The sequence below is a fragment of the Sorghum bicolor genome, chromosome 5 (genome assembly GCF_000003195.3).
Source record: "Sorghum bicolor cultivar BTx623 chromosome 5, Sorghum_bicolor_NCBIv3, whole genome shotgun sequence".
Lineage (NCBI taxonomy): Eukaryota > Viridiplantae > Streptophyta > Magnoliopsida > Poales > Poaceae > Sorghum > Sorghum bicolor.
In genome coordinates, this window is record NC_012874.2 from 5,655,291 (window position 1) to 5,673,199 (window position 17,909).

The 17,909-nt window shown below is 40.8% G+C and overlaps 1 protein-coding gene and 1 pseudogene across 1 annotated transcript; one reads left to right on the forward strand and one right to left on the reverse strand.

Moving 5' to 3' along the window:
• LOC8073645 lies at positions 2,562 to 6,492 on the forward strand (annotated as a pseudogene).
• On the reverse strand, positions 6,900 to 12,752 carry LOC8072747 (CBS domain-containing protein CBSCBSPB3). The gene is made up of 14 exons (XM_021460707.1): positions 12,490 to 12,752; positions 12,240 to 12,399; positions 11,546 to 11,678; positions 10,937 to 11,107; positions 10,544 to 10,622; positions 10,332 to 10,445; positions 10,177 to 10,243; positions 9,978 to 10,083; positions 9,838 to 9,896; positions 9,643 to 9,752; positions 9,433 to 9,560; positions 9,272 to 9,354; positions 8,931 to 9,020; positions 6,900 to 7,696 (listed from the first exon to the last, which is right to left on the reverse strand). The coding sequence occupies exons 1-14, from the start codon at positions 12,657 to 12,659 to the stop codon at positions 7,517 to 7,519; spliced, it is 1,650 nt and encodes a 549-aa protein (XP_021316382.1). The 5' UTR covers positions 12,660 to 12,752; the 3' UTR covers positions 6,900 to 7,516.

A 17,909-nucleotide genomic window follows, 5' to 3' on the forward strand; every position in this document is an offset into this window, starting at 1 on the left:
TTAAAATTATGCTATACCTTTTTGTTCCTTGCTTATAATTATTTGAAAATTATATGGTCTCTTTAAGTTTAGAACGAGGCCAAATATGAAACAAAGGACGTAGACCAAGACAAATCCTTACTGACCACAGTATGAACTACCGTGCAAATCGCCATGGAAAATGTAAAAAAGATGCTTTCTTGGCATAAATAAAAATATAATTCAAACTTTGTTTGAGAACAATAATAACATTTGTATCATGTGGTTTAACTTTTTAGCACCACTATCTTCTTCACAAAACATCACGCCGATGACATATACAAACTCATTGGACAATTGGCAACAGTCGGCGTGCAACTTCTCCGGCTCCAGAACACCTGTCAACAATATATATTAGGATCGATGAACGTGATTGCTTCCTCATTTGTTGTCACTATCATAGGTCTACATGTGCATCAGAAGTGTATGATCGAGCACGAAGACAATTTGGACAGACCCGAGATACCAAACTTCATGCATTTCCAAAAGTCATGCTCTATATTATGGTTCCTAGCTCAGAAAAACAAAAGAGCATGATTTTAGAAAAAAAATGAAACCGGTTTCAGATTTTCCTGAGTTAAAACAAGTTTTCTTTGGAATATTGTAATATTAGAATCAGATTTTAGTGTTTTTAGTACACGTTTACTCCGTGAAAAATATTTGGATATATTTTTAAAAATATTTCCATGATTTTTTATAAAAATCAATTGATCTCGCTAGGTTATCGTAAAAATCTGATTTACCTCCCCCGTGGCTAACATAGGACGACTGATGTGGTGCCACATCAGCTAAAACTGCTAAATAACTGATTTTCTAATTGAGGCAGACAAATAGAAATTACCTAATAGTTGAGGGATCGAGTGGACTTTTTCCAAGGCCAAAGGTGTCACTATCAGGCTCGATAATAGTGCAACCATACAAGTGCAACGGTGTAAGTGCATATGTTCGTCGATGAAAGAATACAATCATAAGATTTGTGCAAGCCAAAATTAGATTAAACTTTAATCAAAGTTTATAATAACAAAAGTGAAAACATTATTAAATGTCAGTATTTATAGATATAATTTTGATTGAATATTAAATCATTTGACTTCTTCAAAAGTGAAAACATTATTTTTAATGAAGGGAGTACGAAATAGAAAAAAGCAACTCGATGGTAGCTAGTTTTGGCCTTTTGGGAATCAGGCCTTGTTTAGTTCACAACATTTTTAGGATTCTTGTTGCATTGAATCTTTAGACGCATGTGTAAAAATATTAAATATAGATAAAAAATAACTAATTGTACAATTTGTCCATAATTTATGAGATAAATTTATTAAGCCTAATTAGTCCATAGTCAGGAGCAGATCCAGACCCTGGCTACGGGGTTGTAGCCCGAGGCGTAGCCTAAATTTACTATAAGCAGGTCTTTCGAAGCCCATAGAAATTCCTAATGTTCAGCCTAAGCCTACAACCAGCCTAAACAGCTTTTTGAGTAAAGTCCATCACCGGTCTCTAAACTTGTTCGGGTGTGTCATCTCGGTCTGTAAACTTGCAAAACGACCGTTAGATACTTAAACTTATTCGGTTCTGTCATCCTAGTTACTAAACTTGGAAACCTCCCATATAGGTCCTCAAACTTGTTAAGTTGTGTCATCCCAGTCCCTAAACTTGTTTTTAAGTATCATCTAGATCAAAACAGGACGAATCTAAAAACTCTATATCGAAAAATAACTCATAACTTTTTCATATGAACTTAAATGAAAATAAACTTTATATAAAAATTGTAGCCAGCAACGCAATATACAAGTTTGTAGTTGAAAAGTTTTTAAATTAAAATCATTTAGGATCCCAAAATATTTTTTTTATATGTTTATAGATTTTGAAATTTAAAATTTAAAATTAAATTTTGTGACACTAAACGACTTCAAATAAAAAACTTTTCAAGTATAAAGTTGTAGATCATGTTGAGGGCTACAACTTTGATATAAAGATTGTCTTCATTCAAGTTCATATAAAAAAGTTACGAATTATTTTTTGATATAGAGTTTTTAGATCGCTTTGTTTTGACCTAGATTAGACTTAAAACTAAGTTTAGGGATCGGGATGACACAATTAAATAAATTTGAGGACCTAAATGGGTGACTATAAGTTTAGGGACCGAGATAACACAACTGAGTTTAAACACCAAGATAACATAGACGAATAAGTTTGATGATCTAAATGGTAGATTTGCGAGTTTAAGAACCAGAATGACATGGTAGTACAAGTTTAGGGACCGATAATAAACTTTACTCACAGCTCTTTACTAATTAACCCCTCTAGATAGTGATTGTAGAACCGTTCCTGTCATAGTTAGACAATAATTATGAAATACAAACGAAAATACTACAGCCCACAAATTTTCACGAACTAAAAAGGTCAGCCGGATCGGAAGCCGCAAGTCGCTTTCATCGACGACTTGACCCGGAAAGGAAAGCCTCCATCTATTATTGTCCTATCCTATCTATGCAGATAAGAATGCAAACGTGGTAGAGAAAGCAAAAGGCATCGAGAAGGTTTGGCCCATCGATTCTTTTCTCGCCCTATAACCATCATCGGGTATGCAGGTCAGTAGCCTCAGCCAGCTCAATAGCCTTCATCCGCGCCGGCCATCTCTCGGCCGCCGACGATGAAGCACGCAGCTCGATTTCTGTAACCAGATCCCCTTTCGCTGTATTCTCTCTCTTTTCCTTTTTACCATATCGTTTCCTGAAATATTTCTTTTTACAATATGGTCAGCTCGATCGTCATCCAGAAGAACCGCGCGCAAGGTTTTTGAAGCACAAGTTCTTATGTGCCAATGTCAGTACATACTTGATCGTTATCCTGCAGTAGGGATTTTCACTTAGCAGTTCAGGTACTCCACATACTTGACATAAAACATTGCTTTCACAAACTTTACCTCTAGTAATAAGTTAGCATTTAAATTTAAATACTTGCGCTTACTAGTTTGATATGAATACTTCTCTTGGTGCCCATGCCTCTGCATTTCCTTACACTGAAAATTCAATGAAACAGAACAGAAAGCTGAAGTCGCCGGAATTCCTCACTTGTTCTGAATCTCTCAATCAATCCCATGCTTATCACCATGAAGGCTGCTGCAACTGGACAGCTTCTGCTGATGCTCATGGTTTGCAGTCTGCATGCTGTCACCTGCACCACCACTGGGGACCTAGCAGATCGACTGTCGCTGCTTGAATTCAAGAAGGCGATCAGTTTGGATCCACAACAAGCATTGGCCTCTTGGAATGACAGCACCCACTTCTGCAGTTGGGAAGGTGTCAGATGCAGGACGAGGAGCAATCGTGTCACTAATCTTGACCTTGGAAACAAAGGTTTAGTCGGCCAAATATCTCCTTCCCTCGGGAACCTGACATTCCTGAAACACCTGTCCCTAGCAACAATCAGATTCAGTGGACAAATCCCTGCATCCCTTGGTCAGTTGCGTCGCCTCCAAACCCTATACCTGAGTAACAACACGTTACAAGGAGTTATACCAACTTTTGGAAACTGCTCCAACCTGGAGAAATTATGGCTCAATGGGAACAATCTCCTTGGAGGATTTCCCGATTTGCCTCTTGGACTTAAACAGCTGGAGCTTCTCTACAACAATCTTTCTGGAACCATCCCTCCTTCTCTGGCCAATATCACAACACTAGAAATGCTTCAATTAAGTTTCAATAATATTGAGGGAAATATCCCAGATGAGTTTGCTAAGTTTCCGGAGCTACAGGCTCTGGGCGCTAGTATCAACCATTTGGCAGGTAGTTTTCCACAAGCCATCCTGAACCTTTCGACACTCGTTTCCTTTAGGATTGCAGGGAATCATTTAAGCGGCGAGCTGCCACCTGGTCTCGGTACCTCTCTTCCCAACCTCCAATACCTTGCAATGGACACCAACTTTTTTCATGGACACATCCCTTCCTCATTGGCCAATGCATCGGGTCTGGCGAACATTGATATGTCAAGTAATAATTTCACTGGGGCGGTGCCTAGTTCCATTGGCAAACTTCGCAATCTCTACTGGCTGAATCTTGAGTTAAATAAACTTAAAGCGCGTAACAGTCAAGACTGGGAGTTTCTTTACAGCTTAGGCAACTGTACTAAGCTGCAAAGGCTGTCGTTAAGTTACAATCAGCTAGAAGGCCACGTGCCAACTTCATTAGGTAACCTTTCTAGTGAACTGCATACATTATTACTGGGGTACAATCAATTATCAGGTGGCTTTCCTTCTGGCGTTGCGAACCTTCGCAACCTGATACAGTTTGGACTACCTGGGAATCAATTTACAGGCAAGGTTCCAGAATGGCTTGAAACCATAAAGAGTTTACAATTGCTTGATTTAGCTAATAACAATTTCACAGGGTTTATTCCTTCATCCCTTTCGAACTTGTCTCAGTTATCATATCTCCAACTTAAATACAACAAATTCGAAGGGCGTCTACCTGCAAGCATAGGAAATCTTCAAAATCTTCGAGTGTGCACCTTTTCAAATAATTTTCTTCATGGTGGGGTTCCCAAAGAGATGTTTGGAATTCCGTCGATCCTCTATATTGATTTATCTGCAAACCACCTTCACGGGCAACTTCCTTATGAAGTAGGCAATGCCAAGGCACTCGTACATCTGAATCTTTCGTCAAATATGTTGTTCGGAGACATTCCAACAACTATAGCTAATTGTGAAAACTTGGAATACATTGGGCTGCAACATAATAGTTTCGGAGGAAGCATCCCCATTACACTAGACAACATAAGTGGTCTACAAACTCTGAACTTGTCTCACAATAATTTGATCGGGTCAATACCTATGAGCCTCAGCAACCTCCGATACCTTGAGCAACTAGATCTGTCATTCAACAACATCAGTGGTGAGGTCCCAATGAAAGGGATATTCAGTAACAAAACTGCTGTGCATATTGATGGAAACCCAGGGCTTTGTGGTGGACCATTGGAGTTACACCTAGTTGCATGCCATGTCATGCCAGTTAATTCAAGTAAGCAGAGGCGACATTCCATTATACAAAAAGTGGTGATCCCTTTATCGAGCATTTTGTTAGTTGCTATAGTCATAACTGTAATGCTTGTCTGGAGAGGAAAACAAAAGAGAAACCTGTTATCTTTGCCCTCATTCAGTAGAAAATTTCCCAAAGTTTCTTACAACGATCTCGCCCGAGCAACATGTGGGTTCTCAGCATCCAATTTGATTGGCAAAGGAACATATTCTTCCGTGTATAAAGGAGAACTCTTCCAAGGTAGAACCTTGGTTGCTATCAAAGTTTTCCGTCTAGAGACAAGGGGAGCACAAAAGAGCTTCATTGCAGAATGTAACGCTCTACAAAAGGTGCGGCACAGAAATCTAGTTCCTATAGTCACTGCATGCTCCAGTATTGATTCCAGTGGAAATGATTTCAAAGCCTTAGTCTATGAGTTCATGGCACAAGGTGACTTGCATGAGCTACTGTACTCAACTCGATATGATGGCAACACCTCAACTCGAATCCACATCACAATGGCTCATGGTTAAGTATTGCAGTGGATACTGCAGATGCATTGGAGTACCTCCACCATGGCAACCAAGGAACCATTGTCCATTGTGATCTGAAGCCTAGCAACATTCTTTTGGATGACAATATGACAGCACATGTTGGAGACTTTGGTCTTGCAAGGTTCAGATTGGACTCAGCAGCAGCATCGTCCACTCACTCGATCTTGACTTCAGCCGCTACTATGGGAACAATAGGGTATATTGCTCCAGGTAATACGAAGTTTCATACTGCATAACTGTTTCATGTATGTTAATCTTTGGAGTAAGCAATTCTTTTGTGCAATCTGCAGAGTGTGCTACAGGTGGATCTGTGTCAAGTGCTGTGGATGTTTACAGCTTTGGAATTGTTCTATTCGAAATATTTTTGCGGAGGAGGCCAACTGACGATATGTTCAATGGCGGGATGAACATTACAAAATTTGTTGAGATGAACTTTCCTCACATGATACCACAGATTATAGATTCTGAACTACTAGAAGAGCAACAAGATTTATCTCAAGAAACTGCATTGGCCATGAAGGAGAAAAGCTTAGAGTGTTTGCTTTCAGTTCTAAACATTGGGCTTCTCTGCACTAAGACGTCCCCGAATGAGCGCATCAGCATGCATGAAGTGGCTGCAAGGTTGCACGAAATCAAGAAGGCATATGCAAGAGAAAACTAAGGTAATAAAAGCAAGGTCCTCTATACGGTATAGTTTAAAAATTGATTCCTTAGCACTTGCAGTCTTCACTGCACGGCAGACTAGCATGCAAGTTCTTGAATTTTCTCATGTTTGTTTCAGAAAAAGAAGGGATTTGTTGTACTGTTTCCAGTTATGATTCTGACATTTGGTGAATTTTTCTCATGTTTGCTTTCTGAAAAGAAGGGATTTGTTGCCGTAGCAATACCAGTTGTGTTCTGACATTGAATCCGTTGTGTGATAAAGTTTATGTTCTGGCAATAAGCTATACCAGTTGTGTTCTGACATTGAGGCCTTGTTTAGTTTCACCCAAAAACCTAAAACTTTTTCAAGATTTCCTATCACATCGAATATTTGGACGTATACATGAAACATTAAATATAAACAAAAACAAAAACTAATTACATAGTTTGCCTGTAATTTGCAAGATAAATTTTTTAAGCCTAGTTAGTCTATATTTGGACAATGTTTGTCAAATACAAACGAAAATGCTACAGTAGCGAAAATCAAAATTTTTCTAGAACTAAACAAGGCCTGAATCCGTTGTGTGATAAAGTTTCTGTTCTGGAAATAAGCTGACACGGAATAAACAGCAGGGCATATTAAGATCGAATTTGGCTGACGAGACGCACCGAATAAAACAGCAGGGCAACATAGGGGAGTTTCACTCTAGGTTTCATAGTCACAGATGCACACATGGTAATACAGCATTCCAGATGATATTTTACTTGCTGCACGGCCGCTGAATATGTGATTATCTATAAATAGTAGGAACAACCTCATGTTTCACCAAAATAGTGAAAAAACTGCGTATTCTTGTGAAAAGTTGAAGACCAAAGAATCTCAATTTGGGATCTGATCACCACATAGGCGAGATTCATTCTTGGTTTTCTTGCTCAGAGACGCATATACATGGTTACAGGATTACTTGAGACATCACTGAATTCATGGTTACCAACCATAAGGGTTACATATTTCACCGCATCATGAAACTGTGGGTACTTGTAAAAAATGAACGGGAAATACCATATGATAGGCTTCCCTCCCACCATAAGAACTGACTTCAGTTAACTGGAGAACATGACAGTCATAGTCAGCATATTTCTCTTGGACCAACAATGTAATCGAGTGTATATCGTTATCAGCCCATGATTACTTCACTATTACCCTTCTCATGAGCCAAAATGTGTGATCCTTCTATGCGTATTAGTGGTATATATATAGCTTTGCAAAAGTCTTTGTTCTCCAGAAGTTCAAGCTTTTGAGTGTCTCAAGTAAACTATCACAGCTACCCCTGTCAGAGCAATCGCACAAGCCATCAATCCATAATGAACATGCATCGACTGACTTCCATGGGATGGTGATGCCAGCTCTGGCAATGGCTGTGTTACTTCATTGCTGGAATCTGAGTCGTCCATATGCAACCTCAAGGCCTGAAATTGCAAATTTAATTACAGCAGTTAGGAAATGGAGGTAAACAATGCCAACTAGATTGTTACTGAGCAACCTGGACTGGGACTTTCCAGACTGACTGGTACAACCTGATAGGTCTGTTACATGGGTCCATTAGCCTAGGCCAGTTTAGCCCAAAGTATTGGTGTAAATAATATTTAATGTCTACACATACAGGCAATGATAGCCAGAAAAAATAATAGCTGGGGCGAGTTTTTACTTAAAAATGGAGCAAAACACTTATGACCCAAATCACATTGTATTCGTATAGTGTGATCACACAAATTATGGCAACAAACAATGCAAATCACACAAATTATGGTGACCCGAGTTCAGGACCTCACACTACTCATCAATCCTCATCTCCTCCTCACTCCATCGCAACTCGCCAGTAGGCTGCAGGTCGCTCGTGCACGCAACTCCGCTTCGGGCGGCCGGCCCTATGCTCAGATGGGGAATCAGGTTCTGGAGCTCACCGATTGGTTGGGGATGGGTCGATGGGATGGGACTGCACTGTCCACTGGGGCATTGTTGGGCCTTCACTAACCTGCTGCTGGGCTGAACACAGAGAGAAAAATTGGCCCAGTTGCCCAAACCATCGGTCATCTTGCTTCTCCTGCCTCCTATCGCTGCTCGCTGACTCACTCGTGAGCTCGTCCATGTCGCAGCGACAGAAGCGAAGCTCTCGGAGACTCTCAGAGGTCGGAGCTAAGGAAGAAGAGGGGGTCTTGGGGTCCATGGCGAGCACACCGGTAGCTGGGGCGGCCACCCCACTACGCCCCTAGGGTGGCTCCGCCACTGCATACAGGGCATCAGCATTATACTATATAGAAAATGGATACAACTGAATTGTCTTTTCAGGGAAACCAATGAAGTTAGTATTTCTATGCTCCAGCTTTGCATTTCATCATGTGTATATGAATATGTGATCATGTGTCATGGCTGTCATCCCCTATTTAGCAAAAGCATGAAAACAAATCTAAGTGCAACTGTGTTGGCAACTAACACTTAGGCAAGATTCCTTGGGCTCCACATGTCATCTAGAGTAAAAAGTGTGGCAGATTCCCTTAGTCATGGCAAAGTGTTGCTCCAAATTTCTTAGCCACACTTGCCCAAGGTTAGTTGTGGCAAACTATGGTTACGAACTAAACAGCCCCACAGTATAGTAGTTTTTTAAGAGAACAAAAGGGGGTCCACATCAGAGAAGTGAAAGACCTTCAATCCAGATGATTTCGCATACAACACAGCACCAGTAAGATCAGAATTGGTTGTCAACAGCACCTTGTCGCCTTCATCATCTTCATACTGCATAGAGCAACACATGGATTAGCTGGTGCAATTGTTCAGTATGCATGGTGTTCTAAATAAGCTAAGCTCACAGATAAATTCAATAGTGCTTGACAACAACAGGATACCGAATGAGATACATGATTGTTCCATGAACAATAAAACAGTATCTTCTATTTGAAGGCCATACACAGAACATCCAATTCTTTGCCCTACAATATAACTTCTAAAAGTTGGAAACAATGAGATGTCAAATTATTCAAGCTTACCAACAGTTGAATCACACTCTTCTCATCACCCATGCCTAACCTTTGGATTACAGAAGACATCAGCTCATCTAAACTCTCAGAGCCTGAATCGAACAAATAAGCTGTTAGCTGAAGCATTCAGCATAGTCAACTCTCTGACTAACATCATATTCAGTACCTACCACAAGTAAATCTATGCATACGTCCCTTCTTGTCCTGAAGCTTAAAGACAAATGAATTATCAACAGCAGGAGGATAAATACTACTCCTGCCATCCCTGGCATCTGATGGCATCACTAAAGATAATTCGCTGTACAATGCAATAATTCAGGCAAGATTGCATTTGAGAGGGAAGACAAATAAAAAGAACACAAAAGAAACACTAACTAAACCTGTGACTATCAAAATCCTCATCTGGAGGTTCTAGAGCAAGTGCAGAGTCCCAGAATTTCTGCATTATCGTGTTTGCCACATCATTTGCAGCACCAGGACCTCCTTCAACCTTCAGGGAGAAAAAACATTTCAGATGGACTAAGATTACTAGGATGGATTAAGAGATAGAGGGAATGGGGCATGGAGAGGCAGACCATTGAAATGGCAGCATGGGTAATTTGCAGAACGTCCAAACAAGCAGCAACCTGCCCATCTGTTCATAGAAAAGGAAAATCAGATACACAATAGAAGTATCAAAGGAGGCAAACCTTAGGCTGGAAGAATCAAAGTTTACCTCCATCAAGAACAGGAATATGCAAGAATTTGCCATCATGCATGATATGTAGTGCATCAAGGATTGTTGTGTCCAATGTAGCACAGTCGGGGTGTGCAGTCATTACCTGGATCAAAATAGTAGCAGACACTGTGTGTCTAGGATGAATACAAAATTCAACAACTTCTGGAACAGAGAATTATAAATCTCAAGAAGAAACCTTTTCTACTAGAGTTAACTGAGGAGAAAGATTTTGGGCCACAACACGCATCAGCACATCCTTTGAGCTGAAATTCACAACCATATATTCATTATTAACTTCAAAAATATCTAAAAAATGGGAAAAATTAAAGGGTACAAGGTTGGAATGTTTACGTAAAGATCCCATGAAGCGCATTTCCAGCAGTAACAATGACTGAATTAACTCGTAACTCACGCATTTTCCGTGTTGCTACGCAAACAGGATCCGAAAGGGAAACAGTTGCTACTCTGCAAGTAAATACAGACATAAGCATTCTTATCTAGATCAACTTTTACTAAAAATTTACAGAAGAATAGCAAGGAATAAAAGAAAAGGGACAACATACTTTGTGTTCTCTGTGATAATGGTCGACAAAGAAGGTTTAAACATCCGTTCTCTCAGAGTCTCTATGACATTTTGTGGACCTGCATCCAAAAACAGTTAATTAATTATCTAGGCAAGTGCATAAAGCAATAACTAGTTTAGTACATGTACATCCAACTGGAAAGACACATATACATTACAACATTCAAGTTCACAACAAAAGACTTGGCTTCAAGTGGTTGCAAAGTTAAAACCATTTTTTTTCTTCAGAATAACTAGATAAAATAACTTACTGATGAAAATTGGTGTATATGACAAAAATATGTTCAGTGAATTCTTGTGCATTGGTGAACATTTGGTGATAAAAAAGAAAAAAACAGGGATGAAGCAAGAGCTGACACAACAATACGGATACCTGAGACGTTGCCACCTAACTGGCGCTCAACCCCTTCTACAGCAGCTGCTAGTGCACTTCCTTGCTCTGCTGCCTTTTCTAATCTTGATATTGCATCGTAGAGGCATTTTGCAATGTCCAGCATCGCAATAACCTCACCATTTTCCACAACTGGAAGGTGTCTAAATTTTCCTACAAATAAGAAAAGTGCCATATTAACTTCAGAGAGAGGAATATCGCATCTCCAAGTAAATTTATTCAAGGAACATGGAAATAATCAGGGTTAGCCTATGCAGCACTAAATGTTATGATGTCATTAGGATGTTAAAGAAATTTGGATACTGGACTACATTGAAATTGCTGGTCCTCCTTTTCCTTATAAAACACCAGAGCAACGGAAGTTGTCATTACTCCGCCCCTCTAGACTAATAGAGTTGCTAAGATATAGCATGATCTGTTAAAGTAAGTCCCAAGTCTTGCAGTAAGCATGAACCAAATAATAACTTTATACTATTAACAAAATAATGTTTCTTTACTGTCCTGTAAAAACAAAAATTAAATAAGGCATCTATATTTTCCATTATTTCTTTTCTTGAATGTGAAGTTGTATTAACAGTAGTCCACATATACCTTGGACCATTTTCTGCAGTGCCTCAATAGCAGGTGTGTCCCCCGTGACATATAAAGGGTTCCTTGTCATAATCTTGGAGATTATTGTTTGCTCAACCCGCAGCCCCTCGGCAATGACCCTTGTAGCTATGTCCTATATCCCAGTTCAAAGGAAAAGAATGAATCATGAGGCTGAGGGTATACTTTGACTAACAGATAGATACTGCTGAGTCAGTGTCAGATTTGTTCAAACCAAATACAGATGAACACATAAATAGCCAACTGCAGATTTGCTCAAACCAAATACAGATGAACACATAAATAGCCAACTGCATTACATTCAATGATTCAAGCATTGATATCCATGTATACACAGTCTCAGCTCCAGAACAAATAAGGACATGCATAGTGGCATCAGCTGCAAATTTCAAGCATATAGCAATTTAAACAAAGAATATAGCATTAGCTAAAGTTGCAATGGTGCAAAGCGTCCAACACTAAAGAAATGCATTCTGTTCAGTCACTTGATTGAGACACAAGCAAGCTTTATGGGAGCGAGTGGAGTACAATCGAAAGCAGCCACTACCACATTTACAACATTTTTACATATAAAGACCATACCTTTTAAGCTCCAAACAACTTATCAGCCAATCATAACCAGTTTGGTACGGAGTACAATAGATTCGAAACTGATGTAACTGAAGGAACACAACACCTTGTCGGTGACGATGCCGGAGAGCAGGCCACCGGCGTCGGTGAGCAGCACGGCGTCGACCCGCCTCGCCGCCATCCTTCGGCACGCCTCGGAGACCGTGGTCCCCTCCGGGATCGTCAGCGCCTTGGACAGCCGCAGCTTCTTGACCGTCCTCTCCCCTCTGACGAAACCAACCAACCCAGCACCTTTAGTGACAGCTGAGGCGGAGGGAGGAGAATCCAAGAGAGGAGATATCTTATGGCGGCCTTACGGGGCGTGGTCGGGGGTGGGTGGCCTGGTGGAGACTTTGCCGTTGCCGTTGGCGGTGGCGGTGGTGGCGGCGGCGCCGGCCGTGGGATCATCGGACCTGCGAGAGGACCCGACCGACGGCGGCCGGCTGCGAATGCGGCGATTAAGGGGCACGGCGGCGGTGGAGCTCATGGCCGCGGCCGCGTAGGTGGCGGCGGATTCTCGACGGGGTATGGAAGCGACAAGCGACGGCGGCGGCCGGGAATGTTGGAGGAGAACGATCGCTCGCTGGCTCTTTTGGGCTTCGTTGCCTGTGGGCCCCTCCTCTATTACGCTTAGGTCCCTGGTATACAGCAAAAGTGCAAATTCTAGGTTTTTGAACATAATAGGGGGTCTGTTGAAAATTCTGGAATTTGAGAATGAATTCAAAACTTCATTTGTTTGTTTCAGATTATTGGACTTTTTAGTTTTGCCCTATAGTGAAATTCTTGATTTTGACTAACTTTCAAGAAAAACATAATAGCATCTACATAGAGAATTTCGTGAAACTAATTTCTACTTAAAGATATTTTTGTCCTTTCTATAATAATAATAAATATTGGTCGGTCCAACTAAAGCGGCCTATAATTCAGAACAAAAGAGTGGGAGAGTTATCCTTTTTTATCAAAGAAAATGCTTAAAATCTACATTAATTTTTTCTAATGTTCAAATTGTAGTCAACGATATATATATATTTTTTATCACGTGTTTATTATGGAAGTAAGAAATAGTTCCCTCTATACTGAGCATCCAAATCCAAAATCATGCAAGGCCTAAACATGCGTAAAGCACTATGAATCGACTAAGTGAGGAAGCTATGCTATGTGAGAGCTATGGGGAGCTATAGGGTCCAAACCGATTACTTAAAAAAATGTTGGGAAACAACCAATGCTTACTTTGCTGTCTTAGCTTTGTTACTCTTGATGCAGACAATTATGAGAAGACAAGGTCTAGTTACCCTCACCCACTACCAAAAGTCTAGAACTGACTCAATTCAACCATATTTACACGTGCACCCATAACGTAGGGTGCAAGTTTAAAAAAAAAAATCAAAAAGCCGAAATCTTTGTTATGGAACTTGTCCTCAAAACCCCTCACAAAAAAAAATGGTACGTAGCGGTGACCACAATTCACAAAAGGACTTCTTCCTAAAATTTTTTTAGATTGGGGTAAAACATTGTCTAATAATCATGTAGTAACTAGACTAAAAAATTCATCTCGTGATTTACAGACAAACTGTGCAATTAGTTTTTTGTTTTTATCTATATTTAATGCTCCATGCATATGCCACAAGATTCGATGTGACGGGGAATCTTGAAAAGTTTTTATTTTTCGGGGTGAACTAAACAAGGACTTGTTTGCAATAACGTCATAACATGTGGGGTTTGGCGAGATGTGCTACAGTGCGTTTGTGCGTTCTCGTCGTTCATTCAACGCTGACTACGACTCTGCGCCCCGCACCGTCCGTTGAGCGGCCCGGGCCCGCGGCCGTGTCGATTGGGGAAGTCACCTCGCTGGCAGGTGGGCCAGGGTCTCCGTCCGTGTGGGACCTCCTCGGGTCGGGGCTGGCTGCAGGTGCCTGGTCGCTCGTGCGCTGGCCGTCCCGGAATCTGAGGCCACGGTCGAAACCGCGACCAAAACCTCGACATTCACGTGCGCGTGCCGTCGGCCCGTCGTGTCGTTGGCTCGTCGCTCGTCGCCACGCTCAGCAACTGAACAGCAACTCCCGCCCAAATGCCTAAGGCTTTACTTGCCAGAAAATTTTGCAAAATCTTTAAACGCATGCATGAAGTATTAAATATAGACGAAAATAAAAACTAATTGCACAGTTTGGTCGAAATTGACGAGACGAATCTTCTGAGTCTAGTTAATCTATGATTGGACAATATTTGTCAAATACAAACGAAAGTGCTACCAGTGTCCATTTCTCAAAAATTTTCGGAACTTTTAGATGCACCCAAAAATCCAAAACTTTACAAGATTCTCCATCACATCGAATCTTACGGCATATGCATAAAACATTAAATATAGATTAAAAAAATAATTAACTACACAGTTTACCTGTAAATCACGAGACGAATCTTTTAAGACTAGTTACTTTATGAATGGACAATATTTGTCAAATAAAACAAAAGTACTACAGTGTCAAAATCCAAAAAAATTTTGGATCTAAACAAGGCCTAAATTAAACCCTTAAATTTTTATTTACATGCTATAAATAATAAAAAAGTAGAAGCTCAAATTAAGACCCAACTCCAACCCACCTCCTAAACAAGTAGAATATGGTGTTCTAGATGTGAGGAGCTAAAACTATAATTTAGGAGGGCATGTAAAATAGAAGCCCAACTAGGAGGTGGGTTGGAGTTGATTTTTTTAGATCAAGTCCCTAGATTTAGAATAGGGACTTGTTTAGGAGGTGAGTTGGAGTTGCTCTGAGGCCTTGTGTTCACCTAAAAACCAAAATTTTTTCAAAATTTCTTGTCATATCGAACCTTGCGGCATATGCATGAAGTATTAAATATAAACAAAAATAAAAACTAATTTCACAGTTTGACTGTAAATCACGAAATGAATCTTTTAAGCTTAGTTAGTCTATAATTGAACAATGTTTGTCAAATAAAAACGAAAATACTACGGTACCAAAATTTTAAAAAAATTCGAAACTAAACAAGGCCTGATACTTTTTTTTTGAGAGCTCAGCGACTGATACTGACGGGCTGAAAAAGGCCGCGGCCCGCCTATAGCATCGACCGTGGATACTCCCACATTGGGCCTCCTCGCTTTGGACCCAACAGGAGAGACATCTATTTTCCTAAAAAAAAAAGGAGAGACATCTCATCATCGACTTTCCACAGCATCCAAATGACCAAATCACAGTACCCAGTACCCAGTGTCCATAACAGATTGGCAAGGACCGTTCCAAACTGGCAAACGATGATGTTGTGAATTTCTCCGGTGAGGTTTCTTAACTTGGCAATGTTTGGCGGGACTTCTTTAGGCTGCGAAGGACCGTGGCTTCTCCCGACTCTTAGTTCATTTCGATTGTAGAGAAAAAAAAACGGCTCCTATAAACATTGCTGCTACAATATAAAATGCAAGAGGAGCTAGATCCACTTGAAGTCCTACCAAACACGCCCACAACGCTGAGAATTACACGTACAATGTCATTGATGACCATAACACGCATGCACGCTCGTGTCTATGAATACACGTATGCAAAAACTATTCTATGAGCACATTCGAAGGATTGAGCCCACATATTTGGTTGGTGTCAATGGATATGTCGCCTAACAGTAAAAGTATAATGCCGATTTCAGCACAAGGAACTCAATCAACTGATCTATGACCAGGTAGCTTCCAAGGATGCTTTCTTATGGGCAGTCGTTCCAAAAAACACACTCTGTTAGGAATCGATTTTGACTCTGTCTGAAAACCAATGTTATGTAGAAGTGTAGTCGTCCAAAGAAATTAAAGAAGAAGCGGATTGAGCGGTTAGGTTCCTTGCGGGAGTTCGCTTGACATTGAAGCAAACAGCCCCCTGATGCTTGAGACGACCAGAAAAAAAAGAAACAAAAACTGATGTTAGAAATCGAATAACTGGATTGCTCACAATCACACTCAGGAACACAGAAATTTGAGACACTGGAAATGGGAGGAAGAAGGAGTTTGCTTCTCTTTATTCACCTTCGTGGTTTGTTCTCCATAAAAGCATGAAAGTGATCCTCCTATTTATAAAGATGCAAAGAGAATGGATACAAAACATCTATAGTGTTTGAACACTAAGACTTTCCTCCTCCTTTCATTTAATTGGCCACCATTCAAAGTCATTTGTTCACATTGTTTTTGACTTTGATTCACAACACTCCCCCTTGGCCAATTATATGTCATGTGTATGCCTCGTTAAAAACTCTCCCCAAAAACCCAGTGGGAAAAAAAGGTAGGAGAAAAGAGTACATCACACGCATCGCTTATGTTGCACCTGTTGCCTCGTTAAAAACCTTGCATGAGAAAACCCAGTGGGAAAAACTCATCAAGGGAAAAAGACTACAACAGTTGATGTTCAGGTCGGTCTTCAGGATCGACTCGTGATCTTCAGGACCATGGTCATAGATTATGTCTTTGGGGCTGGTCTCCCCCTAAACCCTGCAACTCTCTAAGCCGCCTCATACCAATTCCATGGATGCACTTATAGAAGCTAGAGGCGGATAGAGATTTCATGAAAAGATCTTTGCTTGCAGGATATTTATCTTCCCGCTCTTCTGGAGCTTATGGGGATAAAAGAGTTTTGGAGCAATATGCTTCGTGATATTGCTCTTGACATAACCTAGGCACATTTGTGCAACACAAGCCACATTATCTTCATAGATAATGGTGGGGGTGTCAGCGACGTTCAAACCACATGACTTCTGGATGTGATTGATCATTCGTCGCAATCAAACACATTCTCATGCAGCCTCATATAGAGCAATTCTCTCTGAGTGGTTGGTCGATGTGGCAACCAGGATATGTTTCGCAGACCGCTAGGAAATGGCTACTCCACCACAGAGAAAGACAAAAACCAGTCTATGATCTGGCATTATGCGGGTCAGACATATAGCCAGCATCCACATATCCCACCATGGTTGGAGCTTGGTTCTTCAAGAACCATAGACCAAGGTCTTGTGTACCTTGTAGGTACCTCAAGATAGTTTTGACGCCAACCCAATGCCTCCTGGTTGGGGCAGCACTATACCTTGTCAACAAATTCACTGCAAATGCAATGTCAAGTCTAGTGCAGTTTGCAAGGTACATCAGTGCTCCAATGTCGCTCAAGTATGGAACTTCGGGTCCCAATACTTCCTCATCATCGCCCTTGGTTCTGAATGGGTCCTTATCCACTTCTGGGGATTGGACTACCATGGGGGTCTTAAGAGGGTGGCACTTGCTCATATTAAACTTTTCAAGTACCCTCTTAGTATAAGTGGACTGGTGTACAAACACTCCTTCAGGGAGGTGTTCGAGCTGCGGGCTCAAACAAAACTTGGTCTCACCCAAGTCTTCCGCCTTGAGGTAAGCCATTGCTTCCTCAATGTCCCTTGTAGTTTCGATGATATTCAAATCATCGGTATATGGATTTCTTCATAAAACATAGGGACAATCATCTTTACTAATGTAACCTCTCTGCAGGAGAAAGTTACTCGACGGTTGAACCACACCCTTCCGGATTGTCTCAACCCATACAACGACCGCTACAGGCGGACGCTAAACATGTTGCGATTTTGATTCGGTCCAGGGATCTTGAGTCCTTCAGGGATTCTTATGTGGATTCCCGAATCAAGTGACCCATACCAGTATGCGGTCACAATATCCATCAACTGCATTTTTAAGTTCAAGTTAGCTGCCATAGGTATCATATATCAGAAC